The following is an 18814-nucleotide window of genomic DNA, read 5'->3' as shown; positions in this document are numbered from 1 at the left end:
ACAGTGTGTTTGTCCATCATCCCGGAGAGAGCAGGCTCGGAGACCATTCAAGGACATCACCGATTATGTTCGACATTTTCTTTTGAACCTGCAAGAGTGATATAAAAGCTTTAATAGATGTATCATGACAAATGACTCCAAGAATAGAACATATAAATGACAAAAGACCGAAAACGACCTTGTACATTCTACATCGAGCGTAGAGAAAATATATATATAGATGATAAGCCGGTTTCTCTTTGAGAATATCATCGAGCAATAATACAAAATTCTTAAGACCAAGAGCAGATTTGGAACTGACCTTGCTCTAGAAGCCTCATCAGGAGCATGATGCCTCAGCAGAAGTATGACCAACACGACCAAAATTGCATAGAACAGTCTTGCTGTCCATTTTGGTCGCTCCTCTTCATCTTTTTTGGGCCAAACACAGAATAGTTCTCGCAATGTTACTTCCTCGGCAAGGATGTTAGGGAAGAACCAAACACGCTTTCCTAGTACGATCCATGCAGCACCAAATATTGCAGCTCTCACTGCAAATTTTAAAATTTGAATGAAAATAAGAGGAAAAAGCAAACATGACTAAAACCGGTCATGCAGATATAACCTGTTACAAACTTGGACTACAATCAAGCAGTTCGTAACACTAATCGAATTCAACAGCAATAAGTGACTACATAAGGGTTTAGCGAGTATTAAGGTCTCTGGTTACGGATCGAGTCACCGGACAATTTATCAGATCAAGCGTCTAAGACAGATTCTTATTGGCAAGACGGACATAACAAATCCACAAACTAAACGGAAAGGGCATAGCCTACCTGAACAGACAGTAATCCAAGTGAGAGAGGATCAATGTAACTGCTTATATCAAGCGGCATTTAGAATGCTAGTCAACAACCCCAAAATCAAACTAAAAGTAATGTAACGTTTACTTAGCAAATAAAACCCCGAACGAGCAGGAAAATCCTGCTTGATAAGCTTGGAACTGTACCACACCATTTAGAATGCTAGTCAACAACCCCAAAATCAAACTAAAAACTGATTTCAGCCAGTACTATGTTTCTACTTTAACAAGGTAAAGAAAAGACGGTTAAGTTTTTAATGCCATTAATATGTTCCTAATATAGTAAAAGAAATAACCAAATTACATGCAGAAAAGGAAATTAATACAGAAAAACTTACGTAAAAGCAAGGAGAGAATAAGTACAAGAAGTCCCGCACTTGAGTAGAGTATTGGTAGTTTGCATCGATGTGGATATACAGGAAACAAGCAAATCGCAAGGGTCAACATAGGCCAGACAAATGAGAGAAGTGTTTGCCATAATGGTCGCCGTTTTTCAAATGTCAATGCGAAAAAGGCATCATTTTCAGAGAATATTTGTTCCTGCAAAAAGAGACAGAATATGGATAAATCTGGAAGAGGAAGAAGAAGAAGAAGAAAAAACATTAGTTTCAGGAAGACATTTGATTCTACAAAATAACTACAATATGGATAAGACAACAAAGGAAGCATACAGCGAATAGCAGTAGCTGATTGCATGAGAAAATGAAAGGCTGTTGAAATGCCAATGTTAGTATTCGAAAATACAATAATTAGAGACTTCCTTTCATCTGAAAACTGCACCAGAGCATCAAAGGTACTGAAATTGGGGGCGTGAGGTAGGGAAGGGACTGTCTAAAATGAACTTTGTAGGAAAGCAAACAACAGTGGATGGTAATAGATATAACACTATGTCACAGAAAAGCATAAAAAACCACATCAAACAAAGTTATTATCTTAATCAGAACTATCGTATTGACATAAATTTGATTGGAATTCATGATTTGTTTTGACATTTTAAAATTAACAATTTTAACTATGATATTCTCAAATTTTATATTATTTAGATATTTATTTTATTAGACCCTTCCTAAAAAATATAGTCTTTATGTTACTTTCTAAAACGAGGTCCTTAAAATATTTTATAATAAGGATTAATTTGTTAAATTTGAAAGAATGAGAGATCTACAATGTTTTTTTACATGAAAAACGATTAAATATACTATCAAAATCTTCATTTGTAACTTTTTCTACCACTTTTTCGATAACCAAATGAAAATTTTGTTTTCCCTTTGTATAAAATGTCGTTATAGCACAAAAATTGTATATTGACATTCTCGAACGGTATTTATGTGTGAGATCTCTAAATTTTAGGGCCATATGATGTGTCATAGGTCCTACTTATACATAGACAAAATTGTTTTTTTTTTATATTTAAATATACAACTCTAAACATTAGTTTATTGAATGATTAAAGATAAAATTCATAAATGCTTACTGTCGTGGTCGCTTAACTTGCAAACATAGATATTTAAAGTGTATCGTTTACATTTTTCTTAGGATAAAATTATGTTGTTTTTTCTTTCATTTTGACCCTAGCGGATACAAATATTAAAAATTTAATCGAAGTTTACAACCCTTTTTGAAATAAATTTTAAGATAAACTACCTTAGAGATTACTAAACTATAGAGCTGATTTAATTTTAACGACTGAACAGAAAAATTATTCAATTATGTCACTAAAATTGAAATTTAATTTCAACCATGCCACTGAATGTTATCTGTTTTAGCAATTCTAATAATTAAACTTGATTTAAATAAAATTGAAAGTCTAATAAGTTCATTGACAAACTTTTCTCAGTGGTCAAAATAGAATGGATCCACAGTTCAGTGGTCTTCAGGGTATTTTGCTCTAATATTGTCCAATCATTCCTATTAAACCTTCGTCTGCTTTCTTTGCTCACTCTTCCGTTTTCACCAATCCAAAACCCTAACGCTCAATCAAACAACAATGGCGACCCTCTCCCACGACGTTATCCACGATGTACTATGCCGTTTAGGGGTCAAAGATCTTCTACGCTTCAGGTGCGTTTCAAAGCCATGGTGCTCTTTGATCGACGACCCTGATTTCATCAAGTGTCACCTCTCCCACTCCCTCAAAACCAACACTAATCTCTCCCTCATTCTCCGAGACTGCAACCTCGTCTCTGTCGATTTTGATTCGCTCAAAACAGTCCAAAGACTCAAACACCCACTCGATGAATCGGATGAAGGCAATGGCACTGAAATATTGGGTTCTTCTTGCAATGGTTTGCTGGCTTTGTATAACGTGCATGAAGAAATAGGATTGTGGAATCCTTCGACGAGAAAATCCCAGATGCTGCCCGCCACCAAGATAGAGTTTCCACCGTGGGCTTTTTGTGTCCAGTTCATTGTATATGGATTAGGCTATGATCCGGTTTCTGACGACTACAAATTGGTTCGAATGGTCCAATTCTTTGGCAAAGATGATGACTCTTTCGATTCTGAAGTTAAAGTTTACAGCTTGAGTACCAACTGTTGGAGAAGGATTCAAGACTTTCCTTATTATCTTAAATATAAAAGATCATATGGAGTTCTTGCTAACAATGCTCTACATTGGGTGGTTTCTAAAAGGCCTGAATCTGATACACAGAGCTTTGTTATCGCTTTCGATCTCAGGACTGAAGAATATCGTGTGGTTGAATTGCCGAATGGTTTGGATATGAGCTTTCATATGAACTTGAAATCAATGGGAGGTTGTCTTTGTTTGATTGCAAACTATTGGGAAGTTCATGTTGTTGATATATGGATAATGAAAGAGTATGGGGTGAAAGAATCTTGGACTAAGTTGATATCAGTGAAGCATTCCAAGTCTTTTCCAAGTTTTGAGTTTGTGTTACCTTTGGCCTTCTCGAAAAATGGTGACAAAGTGCTATTGAACGTTGACGACAATAAATTTGTCTGGTATGACCTGAGAAGCAAAAGGGTTGACAAGGTAAGGATTGGAGGTCTTCCGAGATTATTCGAAGTCGAGATGTTGGTTGAGAGTCTCGTACCTCTTAATGGTAATCGTGCAATGACCAACAAGAAGCAGCAGAATGTTAAGAAGAAGAAGAAGCAGAGAAAGAACTCCAAGAGGTGGCATTTCTTTCCCTTTTAAAGAAATGTAATTAAAAGAATTTGGATTGGCTTTTTGCACCCTTCCATGCAATTTTGTATTGCATTTCTCTTTGTACAATGCAACATGAGTCCTTTATTTGTGTGTTCTTAGGGATGATTTCTTATCCAAGGGGTTTCACCTGGTGCTGTGAGCTGAGAAAGGATATGCGGTAATCAAATGTTAAACTATGCTTGATTCTTGTTTTCCATGCAAGTGACAGATACAAATATTTTTTTAGTTCATGTTTTTTTTATGTATGGATCATATCATCATATCTGCATAAGGATATGCGTGCGGGACACATGAAGAATCGGAACAACGTAATTTGATTGTAATTAGTCATAATTATTCCGAGAACTGGTCACATTAGATAAGATCAACAGGTTTCATAGCATCTTATAAACACTATTGTTAAGAGCATTACATCCTTTTTATTTTGTTTCGATTGATTTCCAGGTGATTGTCGGATACAAATATATTCGATTTTTTGTTCAGATATGCACAGGACTCATGAAGTAAAGTAGTAAACACTATTGTTAGAGCACTTATATACTTTTTATTTTGTTTCAATTGATTGCCATGGAAGGTCATGTGATTAGTTTGATTGATAATTAGTTCAACAGGTTTCACAATAGGAAAGTTGTTCTATACACTGCCAATGGAGTTAATAACTCCACAGGCAGGGTTGAATGGATGACATGCGACATCAAGGGTTTAACGTTTAGGGATTATAATTTTGAACATGTGGCAGAATTTAAACACTGCTTGCGGAATTAAAATATTGCACTAGTAGTGTATTGAATACTAGCCCTTCGCATTAACCTATAAACACTATTGTTAGAGCACTTGCATTCTTTGTTTATTTTGTTTCAATTTATTGTTTGCTCAGGTTCTGGTTCCGGAAGTGATAGAGAAAGTCAAAGAGCAACACTGGTTCTTGTGTTCGCCTTGTGAATGGTAGTTAGTTGATACACACATGGAGTAATATATGCAGGAACTATTTCTTGAATTCTATGAATGTAATTTACCGTTAATAGTTTGAGATTTGAATGACTATGGATTTCACTCGAGTTAGCTTTACTATTTTAGTGATAATTTTGATGTTTTTAGCCGATTCATTATTATAAACCGTTATGACCCGTTGCATGTTGGTCGGCAATGCGTCTAGTGCCAAACTGGTGCAGATCTTCAGGATCCTTTTTAAGTCAGTATGATGCTTTGTAAAACTTAAAGCACTGCATCGAACTGGCTTTGATTAACCATTTTTTTTTGTTCAAAGGCTAACCATAAGAGATTACGCATTGAACTTTGTATGGCTGTTGTAAGATTAAGCACCATGATCACATCGAGTCATATTTAAGTTTCTGATTACCTCAACGCCTCAAACAAAGAAGCGTGGATCTAAAGTAATAGATACCATATTGGAAGATGGAGAAAAGAAATAACCCTTGTAAAGTTTATGGTTACCTCGACACCTCAAATAATTCAAAGAAACAAAATCTTTTAAGACTAACATATGAGCTAATTGTTGCAAAAATAGACTGCAGATCATATTATTTTTTCCTAGGACTTACAATATCATTCACAAAAACCAAGAAATCAAACGTGGACGGAATCCTTAACACAGATGAATAAACAAACATGTGAAACTGAGTTCTGAATCATATTGCAGAGGAAAACTACTTAACTCTCGATACCGAGCTTGTGGTGCTTATTTAAGGCCATAGATGGTCTTGTGCAGTTTCAGAGAAGGAACTCCTAGATACGATAAGGACAGAAGCCTTATTGCAACATTAAGATGCTCGGTTGCACCAAACAGACAATCAATTATCTTGCGGAGCCTCAAATCTTGTTGGTGTATCGATGCCCATCATGCAGCAAAGGCCTGACACTAAAATTAAAAGCAACACGATTCCCTGGAAATCAAGTAGTGCAGCCATATTAGAAGCCCATATATGTCACAGCAGGGACACTTCTTACGCATAATACAAGGAATGAGATGCGAAGGACTGGAGAGACCAACATTGAAAGACATGAATATTCAAATTCTATAATCATATACAACACTAATAAAAATAAAAGCATACTGAATCCAAGAAAGGATTAGTTAGTACTGAAAGACGGTAATGTATTTCCAAATCCATATATAACCATATAATAGAAAAACACTGTTGTTAGATTAGAGGTGAGAGGAGAGTAGAGGGCAATGACTGTGGCTTACAACTAAAACTCCCTCTAGGAGCGACGATTTTAGCTTGCAAACCTCATCGCAGACTTGGGCAGTGGCTGAAGCATTCTTTGGGGTATCTTCAGCAAGAAACCTTTCAAGCTCTTTATAACCGGGATAGTGGATGGATTTAAAAGGATCGGAAACATAAAGAGCTGCATATTTTGCCCCAGATTGCTCAACTGAACTCATAACTTCATTCAAAATCTCACCTGAATATTTAAATAAAACAAGTGAATACATTTTTGAGTAACAAATCTTCAATAAAATAAGACACATCCTACTATAGCTTACTCTCAGGGAATGTTTGATCAAGCTCTTTCAGAGATTGAAAGCCTCCATGGCATAGAACAACCAAATCAGTCTCCCCCTTTGTTCTCTTTTCCATCCTTGAAACTAGATGATCCTGTTTATTTTTTACCAGAAAATTGTGAACGAGTTAACAAGATGGAGATGCTAAAATCATTTCCATACTACCACATTTTATATTGATGCATTTATATATAAAAAAATAAAAAAAAAATATTGAAGTTAATTTACATGAATCGAATGCAAGTTTGCAAGTTTGCAAGTTTGCAAGTTTCTGGAAATCTCCACTGTCTATAGAGCACGATTCCGAAAATGCAACATTACTCACTCCCAAACCATGCTCACAAGCTTCCTTAAAACTTGAAACCAACAAATTCTCCATTGTTTCCTCCTCAGAGGTAGCTACATATGGAAATGCCATTGAAAAGTTGGACCTGGTAAAAGACGCCTGTTCAACAGTATGAATCAGCAATGAAAATGCAGGGAAGTGAAATCTAATGTAATTAATACACTAACTAATAAATATATATAAAATAATCGTAACCAGGTGAAATGAAGTCACCTTAAGCAATTTCAAAAGAGCTGGATCCACATGTTTGTTTCCTGCAACATCTGAAGAGTGCAACTACAGAGAACAAAAGCAACATCATAAGTTGAGACCACATGAAAGCTAGTAAAGATTGCAGTTTATCACAATGAAACAGTGAACTAAATGCACCTACAACTTCTTCAAGAAAATAATAAATACCATTACCATCACAACTATATGTCCATCAAGGTCTGGACACAAGAACAACAGCAAGAATGTTGTAATCATTTTTCTATTACATCGTCCAGCATGCTAAATATTTTCAACTCATTGAATTAGACTTGAGATTTTGTGAAAAATAATGTAGCAAATCTGTTCCGCTGCAGTATAAAAAAAGCGAGATGGAGGTACATAGAGAGTTGGGGGGGGGGCGGCTTGGGGGGGGGGGCGGCTCTTGCCCCTCCCAAAATTTTTGGTCTAATAGCATTTTAGGTCCCTATCAGTTTAAAATTAAGTCAAATTAGTCTTTTGCCCTGCCCAATTTTTGAGATTAAATACTTAATGAATCACTATTATTTTGAACTTAGGTAATTTGCCCTCTGTTCCTGAAAAGAAGTAAAGGATTCACTCAGCAAATTACATCTATGGCTTAAAAGAAATAAAAAAATAATTGAGATAAAAAAAGCCAACCATTATTACTAGTATATTAGTTTTCCATGTTTTAGAAAGAGAGGTTGTTTAATAAAAATGATGCTCAACAGCGAAAGCTTAGAAATAATATACAGCAGTCCAAGAATATTACCTCTCTACCAACAAAAACAATGGCGAGATCAACATGGCGCTCGAGTTTCCTATCGGAGCACTAAAATCAAATCAGAAAACTCAATTAATCAGAAATCAACTAATTTAAAACCATGACAACAATACTGAAGGAAAAAGGAAGTTCGAAATACCAGTAAGTCAGACCAGCCCCCTTGAGAGAGAACAGAATTAGCTAGATCCTTCGGAGACATGGTCTGATAATGTACAGATTCCTTTCGTTCTTTGCTAGAGAAGCTGAAAAACACACAAATCAAAACATATTCGAAAGAAAATGAGATCCAAAATCCCAATTTACAAGAACCCTAAGCTATAATTTTTTATTACAAATTTAATCCAATGAAATAAAAATTAATACAAAATAATTTACCCCGGAAACCATAGAAAAGCAGGAACAGTGGATGCCGATGAAATCTGCGCCGCTACAAGGGAAACGACGACCATAATCGCCACCACAAATATCTTGAAACCCATCGCGATTAATCGTATTGTGTATTTCAAATCAAAATATTTCTATAATCTCCAACAAATGGATCCAACAACAATCTATTCAAAAATTCACTATTTATTCTATTTCCCCCCGATTATCTGAACCATTTGATCCGATCAATTCATATACGTGACGATGGAGAACCAGATTTCCTTTGGCACTTAAAAGGATAAAGTACACTATAGGGCACTGAACACTATTAAAATAATAGTTTGGATCACTTAACTTAAAAACAATTTTATAATAATAATTATTAAAATTACAAAATTATTATAAAATTTATCAAAATTTATCAAATCATTATAAATTTATTAAATTTACTTAATCAGACGCTATTCAAACTTAAATTTAAAACAATACTCAATGTCGTAAGGTCAAATTAAATTAAAACTCATCGAATTTAAGTTAAATAATCATCCTTAATTCTATTTAAATTTATGAAGTCGTTCATCAATTGATATTTTAAATTTACAATAACATGAAATATTTTAATATAAGTGACAATTGTATACACATAATATAAATCAGAATTTCCACATACTAATTGAGATTCTTTCATTGAATCAATTTTTTTATATTCCTTCTTATTCACAGTTACTATCATTCACAATACGATTCTTAACCTCATTATTAAAAGTAAGGAATAAATCTTGTTATCTCTTCTATTCTATATCATTCGTTTTAGTTCTAAAACTTTTTTAATTTTAAAATTGTAGTCCTAACTCAAATTATAATCGTAAAACATATTAAAATAAATCATGCTATTAATTATTGTATATATAAGTTATAGATTAAAAGTTAAAAAATTGATAAACGTAAAGATTAAAATAGACCACACTAGAATACAAGGTCTAAATTCGTAAGTTTCGAATAATACATGGATTAACAATGAAATATAACATAAAAAAATAAAAATATTTTTTTTATCGTTACGGTAAAAATATCATACAGATTTGCCGAGTCGGGTTAAAGTTTCCGGTTAAAACGGAGTAACGAGGTCACTCCACTTTGCTTAGCGCGCCTGTCATTCATATTATAGCAGGGCGCCAGGGCCATAGCCGTAAGCATAATCCATACAACCAGTTTTCGAGTTCCCCAACTCGGTCCGTGAATCGCCAGTGACAAATATGGCTCTAAATTCCGTGGTACTCACCAGTAGATTCCCTCACGACCATTTCACGAGTTTTTCTTCCGGAGTCCGTGCCTTTCTGCAGTCGGAACTAGGTTCCCCGTTAGAGAGTCCAAGGAATGTTCTTATCCTTGTCTTTCGAGTTCTAGTCATCGAGCTGTGTTTGGTGAACGGGTGCTTGCAAAACTGGAGCAGCTGGCTGCTGGGTTTGGATTTTCTACAGGTTTCAGCACTTTCGGGCGGTGGTTTCGGGTCCGGTGGAAGCGGTGGTTTTGGAGGCTCCGGTGATGCGAATTCTGGTGGAAAAGGTGAAGGCGCTGATGGTGATGGAGGAAGAAGCGGTTGATCCTTTCTTTCATGGTAACTAAAGACTTCCCTTTCTTTTTTTTCTTTTTTTTTAATTATGATATCGTTTTGCTATTCCCCCCTTCTCTGCTTCAAATTGATGGTTGTTTGGATAAGAATGTCATTAAAATGCTCATTATTGGTATATTGTTTGATTGTTCATAAAAAGTTTCGTTATTAGGTGCTTGATGCACATGTTTTCTATTGCTTAAACTCACAATGTTGTACATCTTGGATAGCTTGATTAATGATGAGTGTAAGCAAGCTGAGCTGCAGAACTGGAATGAAGTAGGTTACTGCTGCTGTTCTTGTGCCACGAATGTACTTGGTAACGTTGTAGAAGTGAAAAACAAAGAGGAGTGCTGGAGAACACAGTAAAAGAATTTAGTGAAACTCTAGTCATCTAGATCCTTTATTATTAAGAAATAGTTGTACCTAGTCTTGGAACAAAATTGGTGGCATTTCATGTTTCAATTATTCAGTAGGCATGGGCGATTGGCTCCCCTAGGAAGATGGTATCTATCCTCGCTACTGATAGGTTATCAAAAGTTGGTTTGATAAACATGCTTGTTTGGAAAAATGTATATATTTTAAGATTTTATTTATAGGGTTGAGAATTCTTCTACAATGGGATGTTATGGAGGTAGATGATTGGGAGGGAAGATGTTAATTAAAAGGTTACAAATTTGTATAATTAGTGAATTGCATCAGTAAACTTTTTCCTTTAGAAATTAGAATAATAGTTCCAGTCATCAGTGTTTAAAGCCATTATTGGGTTTGTCTATCTATATGCATACACGAGACTCTAGTTACCTATGTATTCGGTGTAGGACACTTGGCGAGTAGATTTTATATTCTCTGTTAGATTTGAGTTCTTAGAAGTGCTGCATAAAATTGAATAAACGTGAGGGCAAGAACCTTTTAAGCTTTATACATTTTCCTGGACGAGTTTATGCTAATTTCTTCAAGTACAATACTTTGTCATATACGAAGCATTTACAATGGTTTCTTAGAACATTTACTTCTTGTGAATGCTGGTTGAGCAGTGTGTTTTTGATGGTGTTATGGAACCTTACTAGAGGACAACTCATGTACAATTAAAAAAAAATCTCTTGCCGGACTAGCATGCTAAAGTTTTACTCTAGGTTGCCAAAGTATTTATTTGTTACTTTTTAGTTATGTGCTGTTGTACATTCCCCCCCCCCCCCCCCACACCCCCAAAAAAAAATGATTTGCTAAAGTTATTTAATAGGTACTTGGGTCTTTTAGCAAAGTATCCTGTGTTGACAAAAGCTGTGACATCTGCACTTTTGACGTTTGTTGGGGATTTGATTTGCCAAGTAAGTTTCTAAGTTCCATTTAGAATGAGAATGCACTATGGGTATTTTCCCCCGTTTTCCATGTGGTTTCTAATTTCACTTGATTTTCTTTTCTTTTTTTAACACAACAAAATGGTTGCTTTTATTTTTCAATTTAAAGTGTAGTATTTATGTAAAATAACATGTTATTGACAGGCAGGTTTAAGAGAATAGTTCTATCTATGTCAGAGCCGGTGTTGAATGAAATTTGGCAAAGTTGGTGATAAATTAAACAAGAACTTGAGCTTGGTTAGACATTGACGTGTCCATGCTATCCCAAGTTTCGATACAATTTTGCACATGATTTGCTTTGTGTGGTTGACAGAGCAAAAAACCTGTGAACATGCCATCATGGCATGACAATACTTTTGGTTGAGAGAGAAATATAAGTATCTTGGGAAGAATGTGGAGAGAGAAGCAAGAAACCAATGAGACCGAACAATAAAAAGAGAAGATAAAACAGGAAGGAAGAATAAAAACATTATGCCTGAACAATGCTGCTGTCTCACGACAAATTGTTTGAATGATGCACATAGAATAGAATGATGCTGTGCTTTATTGGTGAAGAGAAGTGTTGATGGAAGGCATGTTGCAGCCTCCATAGAGTGTTTAAGAGACATCTAAGCTGGTCCTAAAGCCCGAACTTGAATTTTTTATGTCCAGTGATGGGAAGTTTAGTTGGGAGCTTAAGTCGGTTTCTTTCTTTTCAGTCTGAGATTTTATGTTGGTCTTCATTTTATTTTCTGTTTTCACAAGTTTCAACTGGTTAAGGCTATCTTTTCAATTTCTGATTTTCTGACAATGAAATAATTCGAATCCAGGATCTTTCTTTGGTCTTTTCTTGTTTTTATTGTATCCTTTACCATTAGCATGGTAGTTTGCTATTTTTGAGATATAAATCTCTCTGTTTAAGCCATAATATTAATGTGATGCAAGGCATGACTTAACTTTGAAAATTTTGACTTCAGCTTGAAATTGACCGTGTGCCATCCCTAGACTTGAAGAGGACATTTATTTACTCTATTGGGTTTGGCATTAGTTGGTCCTGCATTGCACTTCTGGTAATTTTCATGATCAATTCTCTTTGTTCAAATCGGTTATATGATTATAGTTATTTTATTCACTTGCCTGCTTAATTCTTCAGTAAATCTCTAGTGGATTGTTGTTTTATTAATGGTTTTTTTAGTTTCTTAATTTTATTCTTTGCCTACTTTTAGAATCTGATGTCTTAATAAGTAAATCGACTTTTAATCTTTTATCCTTGGGATTACACATTTTGGGGCATCATATGCAAAGTTCTCTGCTATTTAAAATGATTTGTTTTTCATGTGAGATTGTTTTTCGTTTTTCTTATATTACACTTGGTAATTTTGCAGGTATTTGAATCTAAGTAACTTGGTAAAACTACCTGGAGCTTCAGGTGCTTTCTTGCGGCTTTCGCTGGATCAGGTGAACTATCGTTCGTGCTAATCTGCAGAAATTTTCTATAAGCTCAATTTGGTTTAAAAGTTTATGCTATTTTTATGCAACATATTGCAGTTCATTTTTGCTCCTATCTTTATTGGTGTTTTCTTATCTACGTTGACGACACTTGAAGGAAGGCTGTCGCAAGTTGTACCCAAACTTCAACAGGTAGTTTTAATTCATGGGCACGTATGCATTCCCTGATTTGCATTCTCTCTCTCATGCACATCGTTAAAACTTCACCTTGTAGGAGTGGTTTTCTGCTGTTGCTGCAAATTGGCAGCTATGAATACCTTTCCAATTTCTCAACTTTTGGTTTGTCCCGCAACAGTTGCAGGTGATTTTTTTGTTTAATTCATCAGAATTTAATATCATTCTCTTTTCTAACCCTGGCTGGATGATTTGGAATTTGGCATACCTGTTGCCTGGGCTCTTTTATCACGACTGTCTAATACAAACTTAATAGGGTTATAAAACTTGCAACCTAACGTGCATACCTCTTTTATCAAGATTTATGGTTTGACATTTTTGTAACTTGAATTTAACATGATTATTACGTTAAAGGTTTATAACATAACACCGACCTATTAAATTGCTTTCTGTTGTATTAATTGTGGTGGTATATCGTTCAGCTTAAGAACTTTTTAGGAGATTGTTACTTTTTCGAACAATTCGTGGATTATAGTCGTGTTAAATTGGTGTTGATTAGTTAGAATCATGATAGAAACAAGCCTAGGCAATATGATTGTGGTTGTGAAATAGGGTCAGTTCCATGCTAAATTTGTAGATCATGTTGATTGAATTGATAGGATTGATGTGCCAATCATATCTAGGCTTTTTAAACTCGACTCATATAAGTGGTTTCCGGTACGGAAACATCGAAAAATTTGCTCAATGTGCTCAGTTCTTTTTGGTTCGATGTTGAGATGTTGTGGTATTATTCGCATTGTACTAAAACAACTATACTCCTTTCGATCCGGATGTTCCACGAGGTCAAATGTATTGAATCGAATTCAACTGATCGATGCTTGTTTGTCATCTCTTTTGTAGCTGGTCGATTTTGTTTTACGTGGTCTAATTGTATCGTTGAACGGTGGTTCGATGTTTCTCTCAGGTCCTTGCTGCAAATTTCATTGCTGTAGTTTGGAATGTGATTCTCTCATTCAAAGCTCACAAGGAGATAGTAGTAACCAAATAATTATTGCTCGAGTTCCAAGTTATAGCTGGTTGTGATGATAGAGTGCAGTTTCTACCCGCATAGCATAGTATTGACTTTCAGTTGTATTATCAATTTGTTTTGGAATTTGGATAATTATTAAAATTAAATTGTCCATTTTATTAAGTAGTTAATATAAATTATGATAAATTATATCAAATATCTTTTAATTTTAAGTGGTATATCGTTCATTCTATTAAATTTTTAATTGTTTCAACTAAAGCAGCTAAATTTTTTCGTTTTTGTTTTAATTATATCATCGGGTCATTAACTCGATAACGATGCGATGGCATAAATGACAGTTAACGTGGTTTTGGTTATGTTATTTTTATGTTCAAAAAGACATTATCTTGAAAATTGAAGAAAATAATGAGATTTGGTGTGGCATTAAAATGATAGGCATTTGTAAAATTAACTTAACATATGAATAATATTTTAGATTTTAAAATTATATAAATGATCTTCTTTAAGAACTGAAATGTATATTCTAATATATTTGAAATGATTAGAATGAAATCAGGGTTAAATACTATTTTGGCCACTCAATATTTCTTATCAGACAAGGTGATTATTTAATAATTTTTGCTATTAATTTGGTCACTTACCCCTCTAGTTGTTACATTACTCATTGATATTGTACAGAAAGTTTATGTGATTTAAATTACTCAATAGATGTGTAACATATATTGTTTTTATTATTTTTAATTATTTTTGGTCAATTTATTTGATTTGATATATAATTTTTCACAACACTTTAGATGAATATACAATCTCATTTTTAGTTGATTTATCGATTTTAATGAATAAAGAAAGAGAAAATACCTCATGTTTTGTCAATATAACATGCAGTCTCCTTCAAATATCGTCGCATGAAAGTATATGATGATTTTTTGAAGTCATTTTCTTCTACGATATCAACATGAATTTGTGGCATGTTATATTGATATATTCATACTATCGTTGTTTATCGATTTTTTTTTATTTTAAGAATTATTTATTATTTAAAGTTAATTTTTTAATGAAACTGTATATGTCACATGTTTATTGATCTATTTTACGAATGGGCATGGGTCGAGTTTTTGGTCCACCTGACCCTACCTGAGAACAAGGAGTCCTCCACCCGAGACCCGAACCGACCTGATATATAACTTAAAAATCTGACCCGAAATAAAAAAAAAATTATTCAATAAAAATAGTGACTTAATTGAAAAAATAATATATAGAGGGATATTATTGTAATTATTCCTAAATATATAAGATAAAAATATATATTTTTCGGGTCAGGTCGGGTATTTTTCACTCTAAACCCGAATTCGATCAGACCCGAACATCACATAAAAAAATTGACCCGAACCCGATTTTTTTAAAAAAAATCTGACCTGATCGGGTTGGGTTCGGATCCCATGCTCATCCCTAATCTATTTATACCATGTTATTATGTGACCAATGAAAAAAAATTATAAATTTAAATTAATGTGAACTCAAAAATAAAAAGGTTTAAGGATTAAATTAAACATATATTAAATTTAAGAACTAAAAGTTAATTTACCAGTAAAAAATAATATAATAAAGACTGTTCATTCGGCTTTTATCTACGCCGTGATCGTCATTCGTCAACCTGGAAAATCAGAAAATAAATAAAACAAAATTAATATCTAAAAAAACAAAAAGAACAACAAAGAAAGAAACGAGCTGAATCATCTATTTCTTTTTTAGAATTTCGATTTATTTATTTGATTTCGATGTAACCTTGCAAAACCTCAAATCAAACGCAAGAAAAACATCTGATTTTTTCATTTGTTTGTTGTTGTTTTGGAGGAGAAATCAAAATTTGAATGAATCGCAGCAGATGATGATTTGTTGTTGCTCTCAGAATCTGAGAGACGCGATTCAAGCTTGTCTTCGTGATTATGATAAGCTTCTCTATGTGGCCGTTATCCTCATTTACATCCAAGTAATTTGCTTTCTTCTTCTTATTCTTTTTAATTTCCCCTAACCCTAATTTACTATTTATCGGGTTTTCTTCATATATGATCTTTTCATTTTCGATTGATTCAGATTGGGTGCGCCTTGACCGGATCCCTCGGCGCATTATACAACGGTGTGTTGTTGGCCAATTTGGGCATAGCCTTGTTTGCTTTGGTCGCCATCGAGAGTGGCAGTCAAATCTTAGGCCGGGCTTACGCCGTTCTGCTATTTTGCGCCATTATGCTCGACATTTCGTGGTTCGCCCTCTTCGCCCACGATATTTGGAACATGTCGAAAGAGAGAAACGGCGACGGGGAAGGAGAAGGGAAGGGTCGTGGAATGTTGTTCACTTTCTCGGTAAGGTTAACGCTTGCGATGGAGATAGTGGGTTGTTTTGTGAGATTATGGTCATCTCTGTTGTGGTTTCAAATATATAGACTTGGGTTTCATATGTAAGCAGTGGTGCCGAAGACCCCAATTTTGATTTGAGGAATGGATTTTTAAGCCCTTCAACTCCCTCAAATGCCTTGCTTAGACAGCGCTCTCAAATGAATCTGATGAAGCTTTAGGAGGTGCCATTTATGATCCACCTTATTACTCTTCTCTCTTTGATGATCGTCAGCAACACAATAGAAATTCTTTTCTGGTACGATTGTAACTATTCTTCATTATTCCGAACAACTTGATTTGTTTTTGTCTATCATTTTTTAAGTTTTTATTGTCGTTTTGGCAGGGTCGTGATGGTATAGGTGGAAGTGGATCTGCTCCTGATGCTGAAACTTCTTTGCTAAAGCTGTCACCTGTTAGGACTCTTCGGATTATTGATGTAAGCAACGTCTGTTCTTTTCCCTCGACTTTCCGAAGACATTTTCATACTATAGACATATGCTTTACTCTTTTTCGCTTTTAGCAATAGGTCCAGTAGCTCTTAGAGACTGCTTAGTTATAAGTGACAAGTGTCTCTAATTTCTATGTAGATTTAGAGTTTGATGGTAATTCTCTTGGGGGAGTCATTTAATTGTTTGAAATTATCATACAGTCCTTTTCTGGTAGACTATTCATGTCCTTTCTTGTTGATCAAGTTCCATAAAATCAACGATTGACTTGCTATTTTGTGGGCTCTTATATAAGGACGCTTTCTTCTTATTTGATGTGATTGTAGAAAGTAATTGACATTACCTCTCTTGATTGTGAGCTTGAAAAATGAACAAGATTTTGTTTACCACAATAATGTAAAAGAAATTTTACAGATTCTGGTGTATACCTGATAGGATTTCACTGGTTTTTTTCCTTCTATCCGATAAAAGTTATTTTCTTTTATTTTTTTTTTCCGGGCCTGATCCTTCTGAAGTTTAGATTGTTAGTTTTAGTCCAATGATGCTCGTGAGTGTGCTTCACTAATTACCCTTCCTCTAACCACGTTGTTTCTTTTACCTTATTTGTATGTCTTATTCTTGGAGTTTACTCATCGTTGTATGATAACTTCATCTAGTTTATTTCTGTTTTGCTGCAAGAGAAACAGAATAAATAGATAAATGAATAAAAATCCAGTGCTCAGAGCCTATTGCTATTATTTTGCCAATCCTATTCAGGACTGAAATGAATTAGGAGACATATAATGAAAAAACTATAATCCAATTATGCATTCCTAACTGTTGAAAAAATAACAGTCTTCAAGTATGGAAGGTAGTGAGTTACTTGCATGCGTTCTGCTTTTCTTGTCTGTTTTTTTGTGGATTTAGCTACGCTCATCCCCTGTCCCATAATCAGTTTAATTTGTTGTCTATGGCTTTGGTGATCCTTAAAGCTATTTCTTCATCAACTTTGATATGCAAGCTGTTAAATTATGGGTAGCATGCTTCATCTTTTCGTAAGATGCTTAATGGGTTGTTTTCTATGCATACTGTTGGTTTATGGTTAATTATGTTTTCCTAATTAATTACTGCTGAACTCTACCCTTGCAGGAGGAGAATGCTTCAAAAGTGCTTCAGTCTGTTTGAATCCGAGCACGATATCCATGAAAAACTGAGCTTATCATTATCATTTACATATATCCCTTGTTTCGAGGCTTAAATTTTTTTGGCAGGGCGGGAGTGGGATTTGTACAGGTTCCTTCTTTGTCATTCTTTTGGCAGGATGTAGCTGAAGGTCTTTGAGTTAGAGAAAAAAAGAAAAAAGGCGAACGGTGTGTTTAAATCCTGTAAGAAATAGAATTAAAAAGTGTTTTTTAGTTCCATTTCTTTTGATATATTTGAGAAAATTAGTTGGTTATGGTATAGAGAGATGATGATAGTAGAAGCCAAGGTTGGTTTCTTAGCTGAAAGGTATAGAGTTGTAGATCAGAAACAGAAACCAAGCTTAGCACATGGGGGAGTTATTTTGTAACAGCTAGGATTGTGCTGTCTTTGAACTAGCTTTGCATTTGACTTTTGTTGCCTGCTGCTTTTGGCATTTTTGCTCAAAACATTCTTGAAGAGCCTGGTTTTGGGGGTTAGGAGAGTTTGTTGCGAGTAAAAAAAAAAACTTTCAAATAAAGTTTGAGTTATAAAATAAGATTTATTAACTCGAATAGTTCAAAATTTTTTGACTCAATTTAACTCGACCCAATCGAATGTTCATACCTAATTAGAGGTGTGTTGGTAGCTCCTTTGGAAGCAAAAACTCAGTAAACACACATCCTATAAATATATAAAGATCAATTATAATATTATTCATGGATTGGATGAGTATTTTTCACTCTAAATTTGAATAAAAAAAGTCAACTCGACTCATATTTTTTAAAAAAAAGATTGGATCTTAAAGGGTCAATTTAGAATGAAAAATGAAAGTGAATTAAAATTTTAATAATAAAATTGAATGGTTTAACTTAAGATAATTTATTCTCTTCTAATAATCCAAGTTCAAGTAGGATCATCTCCTTCTGTCTCCTTAATATTTAATTTAAATATTTAGATATAATATG

The 18814-nt window shown here is 34.3% G+C and overlaps 3 protein-coding genes and 2 pseudogenes across 3 annotated transcripts; 3 read left to right on the top strand and 2 right to left on the bottom strand.

Annotated features, from left to right (window-relative positions):
* Nucleotides 1-16: 16 nt before the first annotated feature.
* On the bottom strand, nucleotides 17-1718 carry LOC120189356. The gene is made up of 3 exons (XM_039192660.1): nucleotides 1180-1718; nucleotides 193-530; nucleotides 17-88 (listed from the first exon to the last, which is right to left on the bottom strand). The coding sequence occupies exons 1-3, from the start codon at nucleotides 1535-1537 to the stop codon at nucleotides 17-19; spliced, it is 768 nt and encodes a 255-aa protein (XP_039048591.1). The 5' UTR covers nucleotides 1538-1718.
* A 1051-nt stretch (nucleotides 1719-2769) lies between these two features.
* On the top strand, nucleotides 2770-4164 carry LOC120189249 (F-box protein CPR1-like). The gene is made up of 2 exons (XM_039192559.1): nucleotides 2770-3976; nucleotides 4110-4164. Exons 1-2 carry the CDS (start codon nucleotides 2829-2831, stop codon nucleotides 4147-4149), a joined length of 1188 nt encoding a protein of 395 aa, XP_039048490.1. The 5' UTR covers nucleotides 2770-2828; the 3' UTR covers nucleotides 4150-4164.
* A 1315-nt stretch (nucleotides 4165-5479) lies between these two features.
* On the bottom strand, nucleotides 5480-8374 carry LOC120189415. Its single transcript, XM_039192702.1, has 8 exons — nucleotides 8253-8374; nucleotides 8017-8119; nucleotides 7866-7925; nucleotides 7097-7159; nucleotides 6779-6982; nucleotides 6520-6631; nucleotides 6220-6437; nucleotides 5480-5914 (listed from the first exon to the last, which is right to left on the bottom strand). The coding sequence occupies exons 1-8, from the start codon at nucleotides 8354-8356 to the stop codon at nucleotides 5822-5824; spliced, it is 957 nt and encodes a 318-aa protein (XP_039048633.1). The 5' UTR covers nucleotides 8357-8374; the 3' UTR covers nucleotides 5480-5821.
* A 964-nt stretch (nucleotides 8375-9338) lies between these two features.
* On the top strand, nucleotides 9339-13956 carry LOC120189355 (annotated as a pseudogene).
* Nucleotides 13957-15639: 1683 nt separating this feature from the next.
* On the top strand, nucleotides 15640-18323 carry LOC120189234 (annotated as a pseudogene).
* Nucleotides 18324-18814: the final 491 nt, after the last annotated feature.

Source organism: Hibiscus syriacus, unplaced genomic scaffold, assembly GCF_006381635.1.
Source record: "Hibiscus syriacus cultivar Baekdansim isolate YM2019G1 unplaced genomic scaffold, ASM638163v2 tig00116954_pilon, whole genome shotgun sequence".
NCBI lineage: Eukaryota > Viridiplantae > Streptophyta > Magnoliopsida > Malvales > Malvaceae > Hibiscus > Hibiscus syriacus.
Note: the sequence above shows the minus strand (reverse complement) of the source record. Positions and strands in the feature narration are given on the sequence as shown.